This window comes from Ictidomys tridecemlineatus, chromosome 5 (genome assembly GCF_052094955.1).
Source record: "Ictidomys tridecemlineatus isolate mIctTri1 chromosome 5, mIctTri1.hap1, whole genome shotgun sequence".
Taxonomy (NCBI): Eukaryota; Metazoa; Chordata; class Mammalia; order Rodentia; family Sciuridae; genus Ictidomys; species Ictidomys tridecemlineatus.
In genome coordinates, this window is record NC_135481.1 from 63383026 (window position 1) to 63409355 (window position 26330).

Sequence of the window (26330 nt, forward strand, 5' to 3'; positions counted from 1 at the left end):
TTTCTTGAAAAACGGGGTTTATTGATTTTAAACTGCAAATAGTCGTTACAAAAAGTTTTTTTTTCTTTTAAATAAATTCACACAAAGAAAGAGAAATAGAAAGCGACGGTAGTGACCAGCAAGAGGAATAATAATTACATTCATCTTAATGTGTGTGTGCGCCAGTTCTGTTTACACTAACATTGGAAAACTCCAAACCTGGAATCCAGAACCTCAAATCTGCGAGCGGAATGTCTTGAGATGGGCACGTGGAAGTCAAAGGGTTTCTCTCTTTTTTTTTTTTTCCCTTTTAGAAGCTATACATAAAGTCGTTTTCCTTCTATACTGTCACAGAACTTTTACATACATTCTCAGTCCTACCTGTGAAAGGCCTAAAGAGAAAGAAACTCAATTTGCAGTCCAACACAAAGGGGGGAATTTCTAAAATAAATAATCCAACAGTTTTTTGCATTTTTTTAAATTAATTTTTCATTTTTTTAAAATAAAATAACCAAAAAAAGTGTAAAGTTACAAAAAAATGTTGTTGAAGAATAATATATTAAAACTGTGGAAAAAAAGGAAAAAGACACGTCACAAAATTTTAAGATTAATATGAAGATCATAATTTAACATAAAAGAATATATTCTATGGATTTGTCATCCCGATAAATATGAACAAAATTAACAAAAAAAAAAGCATAGTTTGGCAATAAATACGTTTTGATAAGTTAAATAAGCTTTTTTATATTGATGTGCAGTGACAAGCAAAATTTTTGCTCTCCAATTTCTGAAAGTTATATGAAGTTTAAAACCCAGGGAAAAAAGCATGGCGTGAGTGCTCTAAGGGTCAACCTACGGTATTCTAGAGCAAAAACCATTAAAGCTACTTCTACAGGAAATCGTTTTACACAGATATTGTATGTGGAATGAATACCATTAACTGCTCACCCCTTACATGTTTTTTTTTAAGCTTTTCTCTCTTTTTTTTTTGTTGTCATTTTTTTTTTAAAGATGTCACATATGAACTGGGGAACTTTAGCACCAAAATCAAGTCTCTCATAGTCCATCTAGCTTCCCCTTCCTCCCCACTTTAAAAAAAAAAAAGAAAAAAAAAGATTAAAAAAGTCCCACTTATATCAAAATCTTCATCCGCTTTTTCAGCCCTTCCTTCCTGCAGACCTACACAAACCCAGGCAAGATTAGTCAACAGGGGTTCGGGTTGGGATGAAAAAAAAAAAAGATTTTCAATGTCGAGACAAGTTTCCCCAAAAACCCAAGTCCAGCAACAATTCTCCTAAGGGAGGGGGCAACTCTCTACCGGAAGAGGAGGAAGTGTGTGGGAGACTGAAGGAAGGGAAGGTGCAGTTGTGTCGCCAGTGGGGGGAGCTGCTGGTTCTGGGTCTCCCCCCTCCCCCTCCCATGGGCAGAGGCTCAGGGAGGCCCACGGGTGCCCCCTGGCGCTGAAGAGGTAATGTAGTCACAGTGACAAAGTTAGATAACAAGGCACTAAGTTGCTTCTGTAAACTGTTACTGCTTTTTCTTTTGTGATTTGGCACTTAAGGCTTAAGCCGGAGAGAAAAAAAAAAGGCATCTACTGACAAATATGGGACTTGTCTGTTATGCGTGGTGAGTGGGCGATAAAATTGAGGGAGGGGTTTCAAGCCAGAGGAAGCTACTGACAAATTGACTTGTCCTTATGTTAGGAGGGTAAAAAGAGGGAGGGGGGAGCATTCCAAGGTTCTGGGGGAAGGGGTTGAGCTTAACCTTGTTAATGTAGGGGTTGTGGGGAATGGGGTGGGTAGGGAGGTGAGGGTATTGGGGTGTGGGTGTGGGGAGAGGGGAGTGGAGGCAGAGGGGTCCCTCCCTACCCTGGTTTAGTCATCTGAGATGGAAAGTCTGCTGAAAATGGGCAGGCGTCTTGAGTTGTCCAAGGTGGGGGAGTCTGAGCCACTGTGGCTGCTGCTGGAGCTGCTCAGGTAGCCCTCCTGGTCCGAGAGAGAATCCTGAGGGCTGGGGGGAGAGTCAAACATGTGAGGGGACTCAGACATGGGCCGGAAGAGGAAGGTGGTGGGGGAGCCACCCCCAGGTAGCCCCATACTAGGGGCAAAGAGGCTGGCCAGCTCCTGGCTGGAAAAGGCAAAGGGGTTATTGGTGCCATCGGGCAGGGTAGGTGAGCCCAGGAGGTCATCGGCGCTCAGGATGGGGGGTGGGGTGATGGACGTGGGGCTGTCCAGCAGCCCCGTGGCAGCGGCGGTGGCAGCGGCACTGGGAAACCCAGCAAAGCTAAAGCTATGCTGGAGGCGGGGACGGTCAGCGGAGAGGTCTCGGGCCCCGGCCAGGGCGCGGCGCTCCTCAGCGTTGTGGATGAAGTGGCAGCGGGGCCCATAGGGGCAAAAGCCGATGGTATGGAAGGTGCGGCACAGCTCCGTCTTGTACTTGGGATGGCGGGTCAGGCTGCGGAGCTCGTGGATGCCGTGGGCGAACTGGCACTTGTCCCCGTACTTACAGGCACCGTTCTCCTCAAAGGGGCGGCACAGCTCCGTCTTGTAGCGGCTGGAGTTGACCTGGCCACTCCCGGGCTGCTTCTGGGTGGGCAGCAGCCGCTCACCCCCTTCGGAGAAAGAGCGATCTCGGAAGCGGCTGTCCCGAGAGCTCAGAGCCGGAGCTGGCTCACCCTTGAGGCTGCTGAGGAGCTGGTTCTGGTGGAACTTGGAGCTGGGCAGGGTGACAGAGTGCCTCCGAGGGAAGCCTCCACCAGCAGGGGTACCCACTGCCTTCCTGTCCAGCAGGCAGCCACCTGCACTGGGAGTACTGTAGTTGAGCATCTTGTTACCCTGGAGGGAAGAGAGAGAAGAGAAAAGATGGTTAGTGAGGGAGGACGTTCACAAGGCCAGAGAAGGGCACCCTTCTGAGGAGCTAAGAACTATCCCCTCCATGATCAGAAATGTCCAGTTGCTCTAAAGAACCACCCCCACCTTTGCTTCTGAACCCCCTTCCCTCCCTTTCTCCCACACACCAACCATCTAGGTTTATTCTGGCCCCATGCATAAGAAACCACAAAATCCTGGCCTGGGTGACAATTATTTTATGTGTGTACCTTCATATCCTGTATCACCAATGCTATCATTTTTATCTATGAAATCCAACTCTTTGCCTCCCAAATAGATTCCTCAACCCAGAATATCTCACAAGGCTAACTCTCTAGATCCCCCCCCACACACACACACACAAACACACACAACATAACAGGGCAAATCCCAGAGAGAAGAGTACACCTGAGCCAAGCCTCTCTTAATCAGCCCCTGCTCAATTGATAGTCCCGTCCTCCACAACCCAGCCCATTCTCAGCTTCCTTCTTCAGGAGTGTTCCCTTCCTCTGGCAACAGGTTTTTAGATTGCCTGTACTTTTTCTTGCTGGGGGGAGGGCCTGGTCTGAGGTTGTTAGAGAGAGATGTGATGCCTGAACTCTCAGCTCCTGGAAGGGGTACCCTGGACAGTCCTTATCTCCCACCATTCTGCACCCCCTTCACTGGGAAGATGCCTTTGCACTTGGTCTCCAGGCTGAAAAAAGAGAGTCTTGGGTAGGAGTGCCAGTGTTTAATCTAGAACTGCAAAGCTGCAGGTGGGAAGGAAAGGAAAGGGAAAGTTCCAAACCCACCCACCCACCCTGTGGTAGCTAGAAGACTGGGGGGCAGGGGGGAGTAGGGGGCACCACAGGCAGGGTTCTGTTCCAACTGGGCCTTGGTCACCTGCCCAAACTGTACCTAAGATTTGGAAAGGGTGCCAGTGGGGAACCTGAGGGATGGTTCCCCACCCATGTGGGTGTCATTGTGCAAATTCTAAAGTTGGTCCCTAAGGATCAGCAGCAGGGGATCGGGAATCTGTAACCACAACCACCCCACCGAGCGGATTACAGGAACCCAGTGGAGAGCTGGTTCTCAACAATGAGGTTCATTTAAAAAGTCCTGTGGGAGGAGGGGGTGAAAAAAGAGAAATAGATCAAAGAACTGGAGAGCAAGGAAAAGAAGAGCCCTGAGCTCAGGCAGCCGGCCTGGCTAGTGGTGTTTTGGAGAAGGCAGGGAAGTAAGGAAGCTGAAAATTCAAAGTTCTGATGTTGTTCTTCAGCTAAATCAGCGTCCCTGCACCCCAACCCTGCAGCCCTGGGGCCTTGGCAGCTGCGCCTACAGAAGCAGCAAGCTGGGAAAAGAGAGCAACATGACCCAACGTGTTTAAGAGAAGGCAAAACACTTCACCAATTAAAAGTAGCCTAACAGCTTCACCCTTTCAAATACGGGGTAGAGGGCTGGGAAAAAAATTTTAACAACATCCATAGGCTTTTGTTATGTACACTTCAGCCACACTCCTGGAGCATTCCAACTTTAAAACTTGTTTTCAGCTGACAAGCTACCAGGCTTAAAAAGCCCCCCCCCCCCCGAAATCCTTATTGGAGGGGTATTCTTAGAGCTCAAGCAGCATTTTGTCACGCATCCCCCGGCCCACCAGGAGCGGTGCCTGGCAACACAGGTAAGCAGGTCAACCCACTTTCATTCCCAAAGTTTGCACAGTGATCTGTTATTGCGGGAGGAAGCTCAGCTGAGCTGAGGTAGTCACAAGTCCTACTGCAAACTTGCTTTGCTACATCTTTATGAATCAACTCTTGGCCTTTTTCTTCCTTGCAGATCTCCAGCTTCCCCAAAGCAGAGAGAAATCTCCCACATCATCTCGAGACTCACTTCCCCGAGGGACCCCACCCTCAAGGGCCGGCAATGGAGCTGAGCAGTATCGAACCCCTGCCGGCGGTACAGGGACCCAGAGCGCGCACAGAGGAACCAAGTAGTCCAGCAAACCTCAGCTCAAGCAGCACACTATGTCGCCCAAAACTTGTCCCAATCCCAACCAGTCCCCCCCGCTTCGCAAACTTCGCCTCCCAAAACTCCCCAGATTCACATGTAACCGCACCGGGAACTGTTGAAACTCAAAGAGTGAAGAGGACACGGTCAAATTCCTTCAAAGTGGGGAAATGCGGGCGGAGAGAAGAGCCATCTCCCTTCATTACCCTCTACCCCCTGCTTCCCAAGAACTGAACTTTCAGGAGTTCTTCTTTTAAGCAAAAGAAAAAGACTCAAAATCTCCGCTCCACTTTACCTTGCATAAAACTTCGCTCAAGTCGAAGATGGTGGCAGACACGAGGGTGGTGGTCATCGTGGGAGCTCGCACGGGGCAGGGGCGCGAGGATCTGGTGTGTCGTGAAGGTCCCGGTGCAGGGAAGGCGCAGCCTCCGGCTCTCCGGTCTGGAGTCCCACACGCCTGCTCCCGGCGCCCCTCGCCTTTCTGACTCTCCCGGGCTGCGGCGCGCAAAGCCCAATTTATAAAGTTTCAGATTTGGTGGGCTGGGGGGAGGAGGAGCTTTAAACTTATTTAAATGAGGAAGAGGAGGAAAAAAAGTTGATTGACACTGAGGTTGAATCAGCCATGCGGTCAAGCGGGGGGGGGGGCGGGGGAGCTGGGAAGGGAAGAAACTTTCAAAAGGAAGAAGGGGGAGGGGAGACGAGGAAAGAAGGCGGAAAAAAAAAAAAACCCACTCCGAGCCGCGCACAACTTTTTTTTCTTAAAGAGGAAAAGTTTCGAGTCGGCGGGCTCAGCTCCCCGGCGCTTTGGGCGCCCCTCCCTGGGGCCGCGCGGCGCAGAGGGGGAGGGGCTCGCCCCCCCTTTGTCAGCCTCGGAGCGCGGCTCTGTGACATCACTCATTCCACCCCCTTCGGAGTTCTTGTTGTTGTGTTGTTGTTTTTTGTCGGGCAGGAAGGCGGGCTCGACTTTCTCTTTTTGTAAGCGGGAGCTGCAGCCTGTCCTGAGTGCCCGGGCTGCGGTTTCCATCTTGAGCTAGTCTCCACTCAACTTCTCCAAGGGCCGGCACCACTTACCTTTCCCTGACTTCTCGCTCCGCCGGGCCAGGGGATTGGAAATTGGGTGCCGCCAGAACGTTCAAGTCTAGGGTTTTATGGGATGTTTTTTTCCCTCCAGACCGAGGAGTGGGGGGGGAATAGAGAAACTTTTTTTTTTCCCTCCTGGGAGGATCTAGCTTGGCGGGGGCGAGCACGGCACGATTTAGCTCGCCGCACGCGTCTACACTCGCTCCCGCCAGGCAGCCGGCGCTCTCCGGGTGTGGACGAGAGGTGGTGGTGGGGGGGGGGGTGCGTTGAGAAAAAGACCACCGCCCGGGAAGGTTGGTAATTTAAGCAGACCTAGGCGTGGCGTTGCTTACAGGGATCCAGTCTTTAAACTTTTTAAATACAGAAAACCCCGACTCTTTCGTGGGCACCTCTTCCTCCCCTCAAGAAAAAAAAAAAATCCACTGAGCAACGAACCACTTTCCTCCTCCCCACACAAAACCCCAGACGTTAGAACAGTGAAAAAAAAAAAAAGTTACTTCGGTAAAGAAGTGGGGGAGGCGACACTTTTTAACTTATTGTTACTTCTCTCCCGCCACCACGAGAACGGAACATATGGCTTGTCACCCTATGCTGTTGTTTTGGGGGGAGGGGACATAGCAGCTATGAAACCGAAGGGCCCGCAATGAATTATTACTTCTTTTAAAACGATATATATTTATTTCTTATTAAGTTCGAATGCCGCCCCCCTCGTTCTCCCAAATACAAAGTTGTTAACGTGTCCCCCACCCGCTCCCCGCGCCTTGGCCCTGGAGTGAAGACCTAAGCGGAAATCGCGGGTAGGGCCGCCTCCTCGGCCCTCGCACGTTTCTTCCCAGCACTGGAGGCCGCCGGGTCGGTTATGAAACCCCGCGAGCCGAGTGGCTGCGAGCGAAGTTCCATTGCAATGTAATTAGGTCACCCCATTATGGGCACGTTTCTTTGGAAAGGACGGGACGGGCGGTGCACAGCGCTCGAGTTGCACCCCCCAATACACACACACACACACACACGCACACACACATACACACACACACATGCACACACGCACACAACCACTACTGCATTTCTTATTTATTCGTCAACCACTGGGCAAACCCAGGGAAACCTTCCAAATCACAACTGTTTTAGGAACCAGTTGTTTTTCCAACTTTGCGAAACACACAACTTATGTTGCAGCCACGAACTTTCGTGATTCACAACGGGTCCTGCTTTTATTTATGCCTCCTCTGACTTGAATTGATGGCCCCCATTTTTAATCACGCTGCTGCCCCTTTTTCTGCCGTTGCTGTCCAGCCGCCTGTTGCTTCTCCACACTACCCCCCCCAGCTCCCATTTTTCATCTTTTCTTGAAATCTGGCAAGCGCCAGAAAGGGAAATAACTTCCATCCACCTTAATTTAAATCACTCGCGTGTATAGGTTTCTTTCTTAAGGGGATGTTTGCTCGTTCCTCTCCCGGCTCCAACAAGTGTGCGCGTGGCGGGGGGGGGACATTTAGTGCAGTTGCTTGGTGATGAGGTAATGAGTTCCAGATTTCAGGACAGAGCAGGGTGCGCGTTAAAACCACAAGGTTCGTCTGAGTCCTGATGTGAAGTTATTTCGTGTGTGTGTTCTTATCCCCCCACCCCCCAAAGGCCGGGATCTAACTCAGGAGTATTCGCGAAGCTCAGCTGGGGGGACCCGGAGGGGAGTGGAGAAGCGAGGGGGAAGGGGACCCGGGGCTGGCAGGGCCGCCTTCCCGGCCCAGGGCCGGTCCCCATGGGGCGCGGACTGTCCGCGTGCTCCGGGCGGCGCCGCTGTCCTCCCGCGGCCGTGGGTTGGGCGAGGAACACCATCGCGGGGCCCCGGGCTGGCTAAAAAGTCGTTTTTATCAAACAGAAAAACGATTCCTCGAATTTTCTCGGCTTGTCCAACTCGCGGCGGGCTCCCCTCCCCCGCTCCCGGGCGCGGGCTCCGCGGGCGGCGGCCGGCCGGTCCAGCTCGCTGCGAGTTGTTTACCGGCCCGGCCGACCGCCCGGGTTGGTTCCAGCTCCCAGAGCCCGTCTCTATAATTAAACTCTTCTTTTAATTGTCGGGTTGAAACGTCACTTGGGGGACTTTCCAAGGGTGAGGGAGCAGAGAGGAGGGAGCGAGCTCCTTAACCCTTCGCTGACCCGGCGTCCACGCCGCGGCCGCCCAGGTGGGACAGGGGTCTGCAGCCCGGGCCACGGCCCCTCCGGGACGTGCCGAAGGGCTGGCAGGAGCCGCAGCGAGTCGAGACCCGGCCGGGGAGGCCTTCACGCCGCGGCCCGCCCTCCAGCTCCTACCCGCGCGGTGCCCGGCGCGGCCGCGCCTTCGCCTGCACTGCCGCCGCGGACCGGGAGGCGGTGGGCCCGCTCCTCCGCGCGGCCGGCCTTCCCCGCGCGCCCCATTCGCTGGGAGCGAGCCCTCGAGGCTGCGGAGGGCGGGCCAGGTAGCTCGGCTTGGGTGGGGGTGGGGCCGTAAAGTTTTGTGAAAGGGGGAAAGTGAAAGTCCTCGAAAGGAAGGAGGCGCGGCTGCTGTATTCATCCGCAAATCCGAAGCCTGGGCTCACCACCTGGCAGGTGAGAGTGTGAGCGCCGGGACGCGGACCCCCAGACGGCCGCCGCGGGTCACCCGGGGCCTGCGGTGCACCGGCTCCCCAAGAGCCCAGCGGTGCTGCACCTCCTCCCGAGCTTTAGGTCATTTGCAAAATCTTCCAAATTCTTCGAATTAGGACCCGCCCGTCCTCCAACCTCTGCTACCTGGGGACGCCTCAAGGTCCCTGTCGGACCGAATCGAACCGAATCCGGCCCCTAGAGTCACCTATTAGGGTCATCTATTAAGTTCGAAGAATGCAGATTCTTCAGCTTGAATCTAGGTCCAAGGAGTCAGACACACTCTGGGGTGGGGCCAAGAATTTGCATTTTTTGGTAAATGTCCTGCATGTAACAAACATTAAGGTTTAGTAATCAATGGTCGGATACGGGACATTTTAGTCAGGGCGGGGGGGGGGGGGGGCGGGATCCAGGAACCAAATCTTGGCTTTGCCATTTTGGCTGTAGACTTTTTTTTTTTTTTTTTAAATGAGGTCTCACTATGTTGCCCACGCTTTTCTTTCTTTCTTTTTTCTTTTTCTTTTTTTTTTTTTTTTGTTGTTTTTTTCAGCGAACACAACATCTTTATTTTATTTTTATGTGGTACTGAGGATCCGTGCCAGGCGAGCTCGCTTCCCCAGCCCCTCAGACCCCATGCTTTTCTTCTAACTCCTGCACTCAAGTGAGTCTGGGGAAGAGCTGGAGGGGTTAAAGTGAAACCATGGGAATTTGCTGCCTAGCTAAAAAATACCTGATTATACTTACCAGTATTTCTGAAAACAACTAGATCCCTGGGGCAATGTGAATAGACAGCAGAAGCCAATCTCAAAGTCCTCAAGCCCTCCGAACACTTAGTGGGCATCACTCATCCTCCTGAATCAGGCAGAGGCCTAGGAGAGGGCAGTTTAGACTCTACTGTCTGCAGCACTGCGTGGTGTTGGAACCTAAGATTGCAGCTCAGAGAGCAGAAGAATCCAACCAACTCCAGACCTGGGAGGGTGTCAGCGCCTTGAAGTGGGACATTTAAACACTCATTCTTAGGTCAATTGCTTTAATACTTTCCCTGCAGAGATGTTCCAGAGAGTTAAGTCTCCAGGCTAGCCCACATCTTCACCTCCCACACCTGCTTGCCTGGGCCTATCGAGAACAAACCCTTAGTCTACCATAATCTGACTCGATTTTGGTGGGGTTTTTGTTCGTTGGTTTTGTAGGGGTTGAACCCAGAGGTGCATTACCACTGAGCTACACTCCAAGCCCTTTTCATTTTTTGAGACAGGGTCTTGCTGAATTACTGAGGTTGACCTTGAGTTTGAGATGTCTTGCCTTAGCTCCTGAGTCACTGGGATTACCCCCATAAACTATCTAGCCCAGCCATAATCTGATTCTTCCTACAGCCTTGACTTTCACTCTGTCATTATTTCTCCAACCCCCTTTCCCCTAGGGCACTACCTGTGCTTTAGTCAGTTTTAGAGGGAAATGAGCCATTTTCCTCCTGCCCCAGGGCTTTTGCACATGAAAATCCTGTTGGCCCAAAAAAATTCCAAATCATTCTTTAAAACTCAGCTCAAGCATCACTTCTTCTGTACACATTCTTGACCTCCACCTCCCCCATCAAGATAAGAAATCTATTCTCATGTTCTCATGGAATGTTCACTGAGTAGTCAGTTCAGTGTTTTAGGGCACATTCATTCCTATAATTTTATTTTTAAACACCTATTAAAATGGTGTACAGATTTTATCTTTTTGTACTAGGGATTAAACCCAGGAGCGCTTTGTTTTTATTTTTAAAGACAGGATTTGGGGCTGGGGTTGTGGCTCAGTGGTAAAGTGCTCGCCTAGCATGCACGAGGCACTGGATTTGAGCCTCAGCACCACATAAATGTAAAATAAGAATACTGTGTCCATCTAGAATAAATATTTTTTTAAAAAAAGGAGGATCTTGCTAAATTGCTGGGACTGGCCTTCAAACTTGCCATACTCCTGCCTCAGCCTCCCAAATAGCTCAGATTATAGTGTGTAATACCAAACCTGACTAGTGTAGTACATCTATGAATGTTAACATACAAATAGATTCGTGTAACTACCACCACCATCAGGGGATAGAACACTTCCATCATCCCCAAAAAACTCCCTCCTACCATCCCTTTGTAGTCATGCCCTCCCCCCCCCCAACTCTCTGGCAGCTACTGATCTGTTCTCTGTCACTGTAATTTTGTCTTTTCCACAGTGTCATATACATGGAATATTACAGTACTTATGATTCACTCAGCATAATGCCTTTGAGATTTAACCATGTTGTTTGTATCAACAGTTCATTTCTTTTTATTGTTAAATAGTATTTCACAGTATGAGTATGCAATAGTTTATCCATTCACCTGTTGAAGGACTTGGATTATTTCCAGCTTTTGGCCATTACAAATAGAACTGCCATAAACGTGTACAGGTTTTTGTGTGAGCGTAAGTTCTTATGCCTTTAGGATAAATAAGTAGGAGTGAGATATCCGGGTCACGTGGTAAGTGTATATTAGAATTAATTTAAAGACTGCCAAACCATTTTCCCCGGTGGCTTTACCATTTTGTATCACCAACAGCAATGTATAAACATATGAGAGTTCCAATTGCTTCACACCTTCCGTACTTAAAATTGTTACTACTTTTTATTTTAACCATTCTAAGAGATATGTAGTGATATCTTATTGTGGCTTTAATTTTCATTTCTCTAATAACTGATGATACTGGATATTATTTCGTGTGTTTAATTGCCCTCTGCATATATTCTTTGGTGAAATGTCTGTTCAAGTCTTTTGTTCATTTTTTTAGTTGTGTCATTTATTTTCTCACTGTTGAGTTTTAAGAGTTTTTTATATATTATAGATAGTTCCTTGACAGATGTGTGAATTGCAAATATTTTCTAAGTTTGCACCTTTTCATCCTTGAACATAGTACCTTTCACAGAGCAAAAGTGTTTCACTTCAATAAAGTATAATTTATCAGTTTTGTCTTTTGGTATCACAACTAAGAACTCTTTGCTTAATCCCAGGTCATTAAGATTTCCTGTTTTCTTCTAAAAGTTTGTATATTTTTCAGATCAGTTGTTAGGTGTGTAAATATTTATAATTGTTCTATCTTCTTGCTCTATTGAACATTTTATTAATGTATAATGTCCTTCTTTGTCACCTGTAAACTTTTTTGGATTTAAAGCCTATAATGTGCGGGGCACAATGGTGCACACCTGTAATCCCAGTGATAAGGGAGGCTGAGGCAAGAGGATCACAAGTTCAAAGCCAGCCTCAGCAACTTAATGAAACCCTGTCTCAAAATTAAAAAATAAAAATTAAAGAAAAATTTAAAAGGGCTAGGGATGGGACTCACCTGGGTTTAATCACTATTGCCAAAAATTAAAAATAAAAAATTAAAACTATATCATCTGCTCTTAGCATTTGCAGTGTGTGTGTGTATGTGTGTGAGTGTGTGTACATGCTGGTGATGGAACCCCAAGCAATGTGCATGCTAAGCACAAACTCTACCACTGAGTTATACCCCTAGCCCCAGGAATATCTTTTTCTGTCCATTCACTTTCAGTCTGTTTGTGCCTTTGGATCCGAAGTAAGTGAATAGTATATAGTTGGATCGTGATTTATAAATCCATTCTGTCAGTTCATTTTTTGTTTATTGGTTAGTTGGTTGGTTGGTTGGTTGTTTGGACTTCATTATGTTTGTTTGTTTGTTCTTTATAGTACTGGGGATTGAATCCAGAGGTGCTTTGCCACTGAGCTATGTCCCTAGTACATTTTATTTTTTGTTTTGAGACAGGATTTTTGCAAAAGTGTTCTAAACTGTCTCAAACTAGCAATCCTCCTGCCTTAGCCTCCCGAGTAGCTGACATTCGAGGATTACATAACTGTCCCAGATCCAATCTGACTTTAGATTAGAGAATTTAGTCCACTTACGTTTAAAGTAATTACCGATAAGGAGGGACTTTATTCTGTTATTTCACTATTTATTTTCCTTAGAGCTATATTGTCCCTCATTTTCCGAATTACTACAGCCGTCCCCCTACTCCATGGATGTCTGAAACCGCAGTTAGTACCAAACATTACATATGATTTTTCCTATACCTATACACCTCTGATAAAGTTTAATTAATAAATTAAGCAATAAGAAATTAATAACAGAACAATTAACATTAATAAAATAGAACAATTAAATCAATATTCTATAATAAAATCAAAATATCTTATTGTATTACATTCACCCTTCTTGTGGTATGAGATGATACAGTGACTATGTGATGAAATAAAGTAAGGTAAATTATGATACTAAGCTACTAGGTAAGGATTACTTGAATATAAGCACTGTGATACTGCCACTGTTGATCTGATAACTGAAATGGCTTCTAAGTGAATAATAGGTAGGTATTATAGATGCATGGTTACCCTTGATGAAACACTGATTCCTGGACAGGATGGACCTGGACAGTGTGAGATTTAATCACACTACTCAAAATAGTAAACAACTTAAAACACAGAGATTATGGGTTTTGTTGGGGGTATTTTTGTTTTTTGTTTTGGTACTCAGAGGCACTTGACCACTGAGCCACATCCCCAGCTCCACTTTGTATTTTATTTGGAAATAGGGTCTCACTGAGTTGCTTAATGCTTTGGAGCTCTAACACTGAGCTACATCCCCAGATCTTTTTATTTTGAGGCAGGATCTCACTAAATCTCCCAGGCTGGCCTTGTGATCCTCCTCCACAGACTCCCAAGTAGCTCAGATTACAAGTGTGCATAACATGCCTGGCTCAATTTGTTGAGAGCCACAGCTGAGTCGGGATGGCACCTGGCATTGCCAGAAGGAGTGGTTGAGAGGTGACGCCAGCCAGCCATTAAGATGATGATAATTAAGTTAAGCTGTGTATAATTGCTGTGACTGGATGATGCTGGATTGGGGCAGGCTGTGTATTCAGTTGTATATGGACCCCTGCTGTCTGGCAATAGGGCAGCTCCTGCTGCCTCGCCTGCTAGCTACTTTGAGTGCCCGTTGAGTTCTCGCGGGGTGGAGTTCGCAATAAAGGAGTTCTTGTTTGAACCTACAAGTGCCTCTTGGCGGCTCGGTTATTTTGTGCCCAGCCAGACTGCGGCACTGGCCTTGTGATCCTCCTCCACAGACTCCCAAGTAGCTCAGATTACAAATGTGCATAACCTGCCTGGCTCTAATAATTCTTTTAAATGTTATACTCTTAAATTATGTAGAAAACAAATGATTAATAATTATTTTAAAATTAATCTCCTACATCATATAGAAAGCAGACTGTGGATATAGTGTAGTGGTATAGTGCATGCTTAATATGTATGAGGCCCTGGGTTTGATCACTAGTAGCTTCCCCACAAAAAAAAAAAAAAAAATTAGAAAAAAAATGGAGCTATAAATTGTTACAATGATACTAACTTTTATTATTTCCCACCTATTTACCTTTATGAGATCTTCATTTATTTGTATGACTTCAAGTTGCTATCTGGTATCCTTTATTCCACTTTGAAGGATACACTTGAAAAAAAAATTTTTTTAAACAGGGTCTTGCTATTCTGTTCAGATTGGCCTCAAATTTCTGGGCATAAGAGATCCTCCTGTCTCAGCCTCCTGCATATCTAAGACTGCTAGCCCCTTGAGCATTTTTTGCAGGTTTAGTGGTAATGAACTCCCGCAGCTCCTGTCTGTTCAAAAATGTCTTATTTCTCTTTCTCTCTTTCTCCCTCTCTTTTAAAGGAAGTTTGCCCACTAAAGGATTTTTGTCTGATGAGATTTTTTTTCCTTTTAACATTTTGAACATATTGGCCCTCTACCTCTGATCTGAAAAGTGTCTGATAAAAAACCTACTTATAATGTCATTAAGGATCCCTTATATGTGAGTCACTTTTCTCTTGCTATTTTCAAGATTCTCTTTTTTGTATTGGGTTTTGAGTTTGATTATAATGTGCCTCAGTGAGTCTCTAAGTTCATTTTACTTGGAGATTGTTGAGCACTTTGGATGTCTTTCATCAAATTTGGGAACTTTTCATCCATTATTTCTCCAAATATTCTTTCCACCCCTTTCCTTCTCCTTCTCTATTCTCCTTTTGAAATTCCCAAAATGTGTGTCTTGATTTGCTTCATGGTGTCCCATGGGTCCCTTAGACTTTGCTTTCTTCAATTTATTTTCTTTCTGTTCCTTAGACTTAATGATTTCCACTATCCAATCTTCAAGTTTATTGATTTTTTTCTTCTGTCTCCTCAAAACTGTCTTTGAATCTCTCCAGTGAATTTTTTATTTCAGTCAGTGTACTTTTCAGCTCTGGAATTTTTTCTTTCTTTTTAGATTTTTCCATCTCTTTATTGATATTGACATCTGTTTTAATAAATAACCCAGTTAATAAATGGGCAAATGAACTAAACAGACATGAACTAAATTCTCAAAAAGAAAGAAATACAGGGGCTGGGTTTGTGGCTCAGTGGTAGAGCACTTGCCTTGCATTTGTGAGGCACTGGGTTCGATTCTCAGCACCACATATAAATAAATGAATTAAATGAAGGTCCATCAACAACTAAAAAAAATTTTTTAAGTATAAAAAAGAAATACAAACTTATGTAGAATACCAACAAACTTATGAAAAAAAGTTCAACATTGTTGGCAGTTAGGGAAATGCAAATCAAAACTACATTGAGATTTCCTCTCACTCCAGTTAGAAGGACAGCCATCAAAAATACAAACAATAGGGCTGGGGTTATAGCTCAGTGAGAGAGCACTTGCCTTGCATGTGTGAGGCACTGGGTTCAATCCTCAGTACCATATATAAATAAATAAAAAGGTATTGTGTCCATATATAATTAAAAATTTTTTTTTACAAAAGAATACAAACAATAAATGCTAGAAAGAATATGGTGAAAAGGGGGTCTCTTACACCATTGATGGGGTTGTAAATTAACACAAGCACTATGGAAATCAGTTTGAGGTTCCTCAAAAGACTAAGAATAGAACCACAATATGATTCAGCTATACCATTCCTCACTATTTATCCCAAAGTATTCAAGTCAGCATATTATAGCAACACATGCATACCCATGTTTATAGCAGCAAAATTCACAATAGTCAAACTATGGAACCAGTCTAGGTGTCCATAAATGGATGAATGCATAAAGAAAAAATACACACACACACACACAATGGGGTTTTATTCAGCCATAAAGAAAAATGAAATTATGTCATTTACAGGAAAATGGATGGAACTGGAGAACATTATGTTAAGCAAAATAGGCCAAACTCAGAAAGTCAAGGGTCACATGTTTTCTTTCATATGTGGAAACTAGAGAGGAAAAAGGGGGGAAAAAAGGTCATGGGTGGGGCATCTCATGAAAATCAAAGGGAGATCAGTAGAGTAGAGGAAAGGGACCAGGGGGAGGGAGGAGGGGAGAGGAAAGGGGAAATACTGGAAAATGATACTGGCCAAATTATATTTTTATATTGTGTGCATGAATGACTATGTAACAATGAATTCCACCATTATGTACAACTGTAATACACCCATAAAAATAGGGTAAAAAATGATATTTCTGTCTTGTTTGTATATAATTTTATTGACTTAATCCACATCTTCCTCCTCTAATCCTTCGACTCCCCTCTCCCTGGGTGCTGGGAATCAATCAAACCAGGACCTCACACAGCTAGGCAAATACTCTACCACTGAGCTACATTCCCTCTTTGAACATCTTTTTTGTTGTTGTTACTAGGGGTTGAACCCAGGGGTACTCTACTACTCAACTACATCCCCAGCCATTTTCAATTTTTTTTATTTTGAGACAGGGTCTTGCTTTGTTGCTTGGTGCCTTGCTAAGTTGCTGAGGTGGGCCTCAAACTTGCTTTCTCCTGGCCTAGCCTCCTAAGTCACTGGATTTACAGGCATGAGCCACTGAAATGGCTGTTCCCTAAACATCTTTAAAGTCTTTTGTCCAGATCTTTTTCAGGGAGAGTTCCTGTTAATTTTTTTTAAATATTACTTTTTAGTTATGGGTAGATTCTATACTTTATTTTATTTTTATGTGGTGCTAAGGATCAAACCCAGTGCCTCACACACGCTAGGAGAGCACTCTGCCTCTGAGCCACAACCCCAGCCTTCCTGTTAAATTTTTAATGCACCATGTTTTCCTGTTTGTTTGTATTATTTTGGGTTGTTTTTATTACTTTATGGAAACTATACATTTTAACCTAATAATAGGTAACTCTGGAAATTAGATCCACCCCCCCTTCACTAAGGATGGATTTTTTTTGCTATGATTTTTATTGTAGGCTGTCAGTGTGCCAAGGATCAGCCTGAAGTCTATATACATGCATTTCTCCTGTGTGTGTGTGTGTGTGTGTGTGTGTGTGTGTGTGTGTAAGAGAGAGAGAGAGAGAGAGAGAGAGAGAGAGAGAGAGATATTTTTGTTGTTGTTTTTGTTGGCCTGTGCCTTTCCCTGGGCATGTACAGGCACTTTCTAATTTCCTTTGCATATGCAATTGTTTTCTTATGTCCTAGTCCTTACGATGACTGGCTCCTAACGAGACATGGGAAGAAAAAAAGTGGGGGCAAGAAAGAGTTATGGAGAGGGAAGTGTTTACAACAATGGGGGAGGTACCACAATGACTATCATCTGCACCCTTGTGATTAGAATGAGCAATCAAAGCATAGATCCATGATATTTAGAGAACAGGATCATTTTTTCCCACTCTGGCTCTCACAAGCTGTGTTCAGGCTGCTCCAGAAACTGGGCACAGCTGCCGGCCATGGGACTAGGGTTCGAGGACTGTAGCTACTACTGTGCTAAGAGCTGAAATGGACCAAAATTAACCACAATTTATGTCCAACCCTTTTTCTGGAAATTTCAAGACTTTAATTGGCTCCAGAGTTCCAGAACACTGAGAGAATCTGCCAGTGCAATTGTTACCTGGGAAGGGAGATAGATTTCTGGTGTTTTATGTCCATCCACCTCGAAGTCTACCCTAAAAGTAGGTTCTACTCTACCATCTTCCTGGGATACTCCTCTAATAGTTTATGTTTTACATAACTAGCTTTTATATAAGATCTGAGATTTATGTTGAGATTCATTTGTCTGTCTATGGATGTCCAATCTCAGCACTATTGAAAAGACTATCGTTTCTCATTAAATTGTCTTTATACTTTTCTAAAAATTAAAAAACCATATTTGTATGGATCTCTTTATTCTCCTCCATTGATCCATGTGTCCAGCCCTTTATCTATACCACACTGACGATTACTATAGTTTTAGTCTTAAAATCAGGTGGTGCAATTCCTCCAACTTTTTTCTTATTATTTGAAATTGGTTTGGCTAGTCTAGTTATTTTACCTTTTTATATAAATTTCAGAATCAGTTTGTCTATATCTATAAAAAAAATTATTGGAACTGGGAATGTAGTTCAGTGGTAGAGTGCTTGCCTACTATGCTCAAGATCTTGGGTTTGATTACCAGCACTGTTTTAAACTTACTGAAATTTTTATTAGAAATGCATTAAATCAAAGGAGAAATGCTATTTTTTTTAAAGAGAGAGAGAATTTTTTTAATATTTATTTTTTAGTTTTCGGTGGACACAACATCTTTGTTTGTATGTGATGCTGAGGATCGAACCCGGGCTGCACGCATGCCAGGCGAGCGCGCTACCGCTTGAGCCACATCCCCAGCCCCTCATCTTTGATTTCTTTAGTCAGTATTTTATAGCTTTTAGTATATGCAGCCTATACATTTTGCTAGCTTTAGACCTAATATTTCCTAGTTTTGAAACTGCTGTAATTTCTTAAAAATCTTGGTTTCTAATTATTCATTATTAATTTATAGAAATATAATTGGTTTTTGTGGTTTGCCTCCTGTAATCTTAGAAAAGACACTTTCATTGTGTGAGGGGCTTTTTTGTACATTCCTTGGCAGTGTTTGGTTTTGTTTTTAACATTGGCAAGCATGTTGTCCACAAATAATTAATCTCTTTCTTTTTAATTTTATTTTTTTCTTCCTTGTGGTAGTAGGAACTAAACCCAGGAATTCCACATGTTCAAAAGTGCTCTACCACTGAGCTATGTAAAAAGTTTTATTTTATTTTGAGGCAGGGTCTCACTAAGTTACTTGGGCTGGCCTTGAATTTGCAATCCTCCTGCCTCAACCTCCTGAGCTGGGATTATAGGTGTGTGCCACAGTTCCTGGCCCTTTCCAAATTTATGCATTATTGATGTTCAATAGGTATAATGAGAGTAGATGTCCCTACTTTGTTCCCAATCTTAGGGGGATAGCATTCAGTATTTCACTATTAAGCATGTTGCTCACTGCCAGATATTTGTAGTCATTTAACTTTTTAACATCTCCCATCTACCAAGTTGTATGCTTCACAAAAGTGGACTCTCTTTGCCCTTAATTCAGCTCCTAGTGCCTGGCGTAGTGCTCAGCACATAGTAGGCCCTCAGGAAGTACTCACAGGTGGAGGGGGAATGAAGACTCAGTACTTATCTACTTTGTGAACTTCACCAGACACAACCATTGTCCTGTATGAAAGACAAGAGGGAACTTGACTGAATATGCAGAGATATCACAAAAAAAATATTTTACCATAAATATCCTAAAAGATACAACTAGGCATTGGCCCAACAGAGCTGACTTTTAAACTGGACAGCATTTATAGATCAACTTTCTAGCAAATCTGACTATGTTGAAGTATTTATCTATAAGGTATAGATGACTGAAGTGAAATAATTATTTTAGATGGAGAGCATTCCATTCTCAAAGAGAATTTCAACAATAAGCTCTCAGCTCTGAAAAACAGGGGCTTTCTGGATAAAGAATCCCACTGCTTTGCAGTCTTGGGCCCTCAGATGGGTGGGGTTGTTTTGCTAAATTTATTTCAGCCAGTTATAGAAACAGAAGGGGGAAGGGGATGGCCGTATGCGCAGCAGCCCTGTAGTATTAATATGTCAGGTTCAGCTTTTATTTGGGTTTTGTTTTACTTTGGGGGGCTGGGGAGGTAGATAAGCAACAGAAATACCTTGCAGCTTCTGCACTGTGGTTTGCCACCTTTCTCCCAAAACATACCCCCAGTAGGCCTGTCAAAGCCAGTCCCCTCCTCCCCTACCTCACCTTGGGACAGTGGGAGGATGGACTGTCCTCATGCTGAATCCACTAAATACCAAGCACTCTGCCAGGCCTTTCTCTGCAGTCACACCCCAACACATTGGCATAAGCTTTTCTCCCACTCCCAGAAAGGGTCTCAGAGGAAAGATTAAATCTGTTTGCTTTCCCTCCAGTATAAATGTGGTTATAGGGAGATTGAAGCTTTTGGCCCCAACCCCCAACAAAGCCCCCTATCCAATCCCATGCCTCTACCCCCAGTGACATCATACTTGAATTTTAGGGTTTGTTGGATATGAGAGGCCTTTTTGATCCTCAGCCTTCCCAAAGCATTGAACATGCATTCTTCTTAGTACCTGACACCTGGCCAATTTCTTCTGTCACATCACTCTCTTCCATAACTAGAAAAAGAATTTGAAATGAAACTGCCATGGTGCTTTTTAAAAACTTGGCTTGGACTGAATTTGGAATGCTTTATGGAGCACAGGTTAAGTACCTCCTACTGACATGGGCAAACTGAGGTGCCAGGAGGGGAGGAGCCAAAATCAATGTCCAGTCCCTGACTGGCTCTCAGAGGTTCCTGGCTGTATTCAGAAGGGCCAGAGGAAGAAAGGGCTCTGAATCCATGAGCTTTTTGCAAAGATTTGACGCACAAAGAAGAGACATGTACAAAGAAACTCAGAAATCTGCTGGGCTTGAATAACCGTGAGAATGAGCCGGTGTACTTTGCCCAGCACCTGGCCCAAGGGAGCTCAAATGTCAGGTTGATTCCATGGCAAACTCCTGCTCACTGAGTCACCAAGGAAGACTGGAAAGGGAGCATCTGCCCTCTCCAAATCCTTCCCCAGGCCCCCGCAAGGCGAAAGCAGGGGAAACCAACAAGAGAAGCAGGGAGAGGCCCAATATGGAGATCCTCCATGGTTTTTATGGTTTTTGTTTGTTGTTTGTGGTACTCGGGACTGAGCCCAGGGCCTGGCATAGCTAGGCAAGAATTCCACCACTGAGCTATCAGCCCAGTTTCAGAGGGTTCTTGCCCTAAACTGAGGAGGGGTGGTGAGGGCAGATGGAAGACATGGCACACTAGGAAACTAGGAGTTGCTTACAAGTGAATTACAGTTAAGACTTTTGTCCTGGCATCAGCCATTTGCTCTGGAATCATCCTCCACTGCTCTCTAGCAAGGCCAGGTGCAGCAGACCCCAGAGCCCCAATCTGGGAAGAAGGAAAGTCCCCAGCCACAGCAGGAATCCACAGCTCCCTAGAATCTCCCTGTGGACAGCCAGAAGGCAGAAAGGCTAGGCCCTTGCTGTGGCCCTCTGACCTCTGTACTGCTGAGTTTCTCCCACCAACTGTATCCTCCACCCTGGGAGGGACTGTGGGCCCCCAAACCAGGGCCTGGCCTTGTCTGACCAAAGGCAACCAGATCTGGTGCAGCTGCTGGTAAGAGAACAAGCCCTTGTAGAGACTGGGAAGCAGCTGGAGAAAGATTCCTGCCAGCCCGGGGGTGTAAATATTTATACAACGTAGTGCTAGTGCGTGGGAAGAGGCAAGGCGGGGATGGGGGGAGGTGACAGGAACATGGAGGCACAGACATTGACACAGACAGATTTACAGAGCCTGCACTTTGGTCTTGGCCCTCAGGCAGGATGGCAAGAGGCTGCTGGGATCCTAATCCCCATCTGCATTCCCAAAGAGGCTGGGTCCAGGCCCTAGCCCTCCTGCCAGAGGAGAATAACTGAGAAGAAAACTCATCCGCTGTCCCCTAGTCATTCCTCTATTGAATCTATACTCTATATATTTGATATAGATTTAGGGAAGGAGGCTCTGCCTTGAATCAGAGATAAGGGCCTAAAAACAAGGGCCTGGGGACCTCTGAGGCTTATGGTTTTAGGATCTTAAAGGATTTTGAATCCTAAGAGTTGGACTCCAAAGCTGAAAACTTAAAAAACAAAAACAAAAAAAAAGTAAACAAAATATAAGCCAAGATATCTCTCAAACCTTTTATTTTATTATTTTAATGGTACTGGGGATTGAACCCAAGGGTGCTCTACCACTGAGCTATATCCCCAGCCCTTTTTATTTTTTATTCCGAGACAAGGTCTCACTAAGTTGCTGAGGCTGGCCTTGAACTTGCCATCCTCCTGCCTCAGCATCCTGGGATTACAAGCATGTGCCACCAGGCCTGGCATCTCAAGCCTTTTAATCAGTATCACTTTGTAAAGTGGCAGAGAACATTATACATGGATGATGATGAAGAAATAATGGGATCCAGAAAGAGAGCACATTGTGCCTGCAGAGATGGCCAGGGCCCTTGCTGGCACTTATCAAAGAAGTACATGGCCACCATCACCACAGAGCCTGGGAAGGCAAGAGAATCCACAGATGTCCATCAGGTGCTCTTGGGCCCCTCAGCCCCAATGCAACTCAGCTCCAGGTATTCCCAGGCAGAACCTCGATCTAGCTGCCTCTTTAGCTGGGCCTGCTGACTCAACCAGGGCCCAACAGCACTGACAGCAGGATGGGAAGCAAGCCTGTGCTGGGGACAGCCAGATGGACTCAGTCAATTTGCCTCAGACAGCTGGGGAGCAGGGCCCAGGCCACTCCCCACCACTCCAGACAAGGAAGGGTGTGGTTACAACTTCTAGGATTTCTCTGCTACTACACCATCAAGAAGTGCCACCTGACTCCAGGCTGTCCCCCAGGCCTCCCACAGGTGGGATGTGTTGAAGACACCCCACAATTATCAGCTTCTTCTAGCACTCCCTCTGTGCCCTCAAATGCCCACTGGCCAAGGTGGACACACTGGGAAGGAAGAAGAACCTTCTACTGGAAAACTGCCTCTGTGTCCCCAGCAAACAGATCTAGATGCCAGGCCAACTTCAAACCCTGAGAGAGGATCTAAGGATACTCAAACTCCCCACGAGGAAGATTCCAATGCTATGAGTTCTCCCTCCCACAGCACAGAGTTTTGCAAGTGACACACTCACAAAGTTGCACCTCCTCTGAATTCCCACCTTTCTGCATGGAGCCCGGATCACCCGCTACCCATCTACCCAGAGGCTGGATTCCATTGCCTCCCCTAGCAATGGGGTCCAGGCCCACACACTGAGGAGGATACACCATCTGCCTTAGCCCCCAGCCCAGGCCTGGCAGGCAGCATCAACCCTCACAGGGGAGAGCAGCACTGTCCCCAGCACCTCCCAGAACGAGCTCCTCTTCCAGGGCACCAGGGCTGGGAGGAGCGTCTTCAGGCACCCAGGGCTGCCTCTGCCACCAGGGCCCTGCCTGCCGGCTGTGGCCTCCTCCCTGCCAGCACCACTTAAACAGATGAGCAAGAATAAAAGACCTGTGGCCCTAGAGAAGCTGTGGGGAAAGAACTGAAGCTGAAGCAGGAAAAACAAGAACAACGAAAAACTCCTAAGAAACGGGAGAGAAATTCAAGAAACAGACAAAATAAATCATCATCTAGGAATTCAGATGTAAAGTAAGGCAGGCCAAAAGAAAAGAAAAATTAGACTAAGAAAGCAGAGTGATGTGGGGAGGAAGAGAAAGGCAGAGGCAGTTATAAATATTCCAAAATAGACAAGAATAAAACACCACCAGAAAAAAAAAAATTACAGAAACCCAGGAGAGAAGGCAGCAGTGAATTTGAAACAACTGCTGTGATCTTTAACCCGATATGCCGCCATGTTCTAGATGCCTACAACTGAGTCTTAAGGCATTCTGTGGATTTCAGATTCTTCCAACACTGAGCAAGGACAGTCTTAGAAAAGCAGGCTCCCCTTCTTGCCTTTTTCCTGTAATCCTCCCAACTCATCCCCACCATTAATCTTTTGCAGGGGCAAGGCTCCAAGCCAGTCCAGTTCACCCCCAGACTGTGGAGTTTTCATCATGGTTCCCGCAGAGGGCTCTCTAGAGAATCTAGGCAGAGCCCTGTGCCAGAAGTACTGGAAGAGGTGGGGCTGTGTGACCAGCTTTGCATCTGCCATGGAAAGGCCTATCCCAGCCACCTCTGTGTGCATGAGGGCTACCTCACCACAGTCACAATATACCTAGAAAAGCCAGGGTGTGTGGAAGACTGGCACACCACTCCCAGGCAAAGCCAGGGAAATCCCAGCAACTGCGACCCTTGGAAAAAACTTACAGGATTTAAATGAATTTCCAAGCATTCCTCAGGGAGTCTGCAGGTAGCCCCAGCTTTCTCCTTGCATAATTGGCAAACAGCTCTGGAATTCACCCTCAAGGCCTTGTGTACACAGACCCCATGAAGACTTTGAGAAGATACTGCTGGGCCTTAATCCACCTCTGCTGCTTCTCATTTGTGGGCCTGTGGGTGCCTCACCTCTGTGTCTGCTTGGGTTTTTCCAGTTTCCGTATTTAACAAACCCACCTCTGCCTCCTCTTCCACTTCCCTAAGGTAGCAGGAGGAACTAGGAGAAAGTTGAAGCAAACCAAGGCACCACCTAGAAGCAAAGGAAGTAAACTGTGAGCATTTGGTGTAGCCCAGAGTCTTCAGTAGGCGATGCAGCCTCTAAATGGGCAGGGGGCTCACAAAGCCACCTAAAACTGCTCCCCCAAAATTTAGCTGAGGGGAAGCCACACGGGGTGAACTGTGATCAACTGGGACAAAGAAAACAGGGTCAAGACAATTCCCCTCCCTCCAAGAATGCTTAAGTAGTTGACCCTGATTCTATACATTCTGAAAGACATGTTTTTCTTCTATCAAAAACTGAGAGATGTGATAAAAAAAATGCAGAAGGGATAAGATCTATTTTGTGGTCTTATATATTCAATCCAGTTTCTTCCCATTCCTACCAACTTTAAAACCGTCAGTTTTATAATCCTTAACTCAAAGTATTATTTAACCATGAAAAAAGACAAATCAGGAAATTAGAGGCTAAATGACCTAAAATTTATTCAATTCTACTGAGCTAATCTCCTAAGAAGGGTGTGTGAAGGTTATGCTATGTCTGTTGGTTCTGGGAGACACGTACGAAGCAGGAAACACGCAGGGTGACTGCAGATCTCAACTTGTCAAGATTTGCTCTCAAAAGGAAAAAGGCCTGGTCCCAGGCCAAGTTGCCTAGCAGTTTCTTAAATGAGTCTTAACATTTGGGAATTGATATGTTGCAATGAACTCCATGTCCAGGCTGACCACACTCAATCCTGGCACTGCCACTTTCTGGGCAGACAAGGGACCTACCTACCCTCCCTCAGTCTCCTCTGTAAATGACAGTAACCACGGTACCAATCTCCTGGGATGGCTGTGAGGACAGATGAACAAAAGCCCTCAGCACACTGTGGATGAATGTGAGCCCTCCCACAAAAAAGCAACCTCGTCAACTTTCGTTATATGTTAAGCAGCAACTGGCAAAACCAAGGAGGCCGGAGGCCCCACAAAGAGGGATTCCATGGAGCCACTGGAGCATGGTCAAGTATCCCAAGCAAGAGGGAGAAGGAGATCCCAGAGGAGGCCCAGGCAGCTGGCAGGTAGAGCACTGGATGCCGGGAAAGCCAAGGACAGCCCTGGCAGCCAGGCATCTGTGGGTGGGAGGATGCAGGGGGCTGTACTCCAGTCTGCCCGCATTAGCTCAGCGTGGCTGCTCCCCACCCTTGCGTGCATTCACGCTCACATGAAACTCAGCTCAACTGACCTCGCACCCACACTGCACAAGGCGCTGGCTGAGCAGAGCTACAGTGGGACAAGGCTTACCAAGCGGTCCTTGCCCTCGGACATTTAATAACTGGGTGTTTCTGCCCGAATTCAGAAATATGTTCTCCTGTGAGGATGTGATCCAGTGCTGAGAAATTCTTGTTTCAGGGCTGTTTGTTATTATCGTTGAGTGGGTGGAAGAGCAAAGAGTTCAAAGCTTTCTGGCAATGTGAACACTAACTGAATCTTGATGCTGTTTAGGAGGTATGCTTGATAGATGAAATAATGATAATGCAGCTAAATGTAACAAGTCCATTTCTTAAAAACACATACTGAAATGCTGACATGAAGCAACACTATCTGATATATAGGAGTTACTTCAACTGTAGGGAAGAGGAATAGGGACATAGCTCAGTAATACAGAACTTACCTAGCATTCGTGAGGCCCTGGGCTCCATCCCCAACATCACATGCACATTAAAAAACAAACAAACAAACAAATAAAAATCTATACAGGAGGCAGGAGGCAGCTGGCTGGTAGTATAAATGAAATAAATGAACAAGCCTGGCTATAAACTGGTGACACTGAAGCTAGATAATGGTCCCAGGGGGTCAATATACTACTACCAAATGGAAGAAGGTAAGACAGATTCTCACATGTCTCCTTTTCAGTTAAAACTGTTCTGGGGGCTGGGGATGTGGCTCAAGCGGTAGCGCACTCGCCTGGCATGCGTGCGGCCCCGGGGTTCGATCCTCAGCACCACATACAAACAAAGATGTTGTGTCCGCCAAAAACTAAAAAATAAATATTAAAAAATTTTCTCTCTCTCTCTCTCTCTCCTCTTTAAAAAACAAACAAAAAAAAACCCACACTGTTCTGTTTAAAATTGTCTGTAATGATTTAAGCTCATAAAAACTGAAAACCAATTTTAACTCGGTGATTCTTGTTTACTGGACCTTGCATCACGATAGACTTCCTACAGACACGTGCTCCTAGACAAAGATGAGGCTCGGGACGAACAGAGCAGGATAGCCCCAC

The 26330-nt window shown here is 45.8% G+C and overlaps 1 protein-coding gene and 1 long non-coding RNA gene across 2 annotated transcripts; one reads left to right on the top strand and one right to left on the bottom strand.

Moving 5' to 3' along the window:
- On the bottom strand, positions 1-5357 carry Zfp36l1 (ZFP36 like 1 zinc finger CCCH-type). Its single transcript, XM_013357520.4, has 2 exons — positions 5125-5357; positions 1-2813 (listed from the first exon to the last, which is right to left on the bottom strand). Exons 1-2 carry the CDS (start codon positions 5179-5181, stop codon positions 1854-1856), a joined length of 1017 nt encoding a protein of 338 aa, XP_013212974.1. The 5' UTR covers positions 5182-5357; the 3' UTR covers positions 1-1853.
- Positions 5358-8945: 3588 nt separating this feature from the next.
- On the top strand, positions 8946-26111 carry LOC144377824 (uncharacterized). The gene is made up of 2 exons (XR_013438999.1): positions 8946-9183; positions 9289-26111. It is a non-coding gene; the product is annotated as an uncharacterized LOC144377824 (long non-coding RNA).
- Positions 26112-26330: the final 219 nt, after the last annotated feature.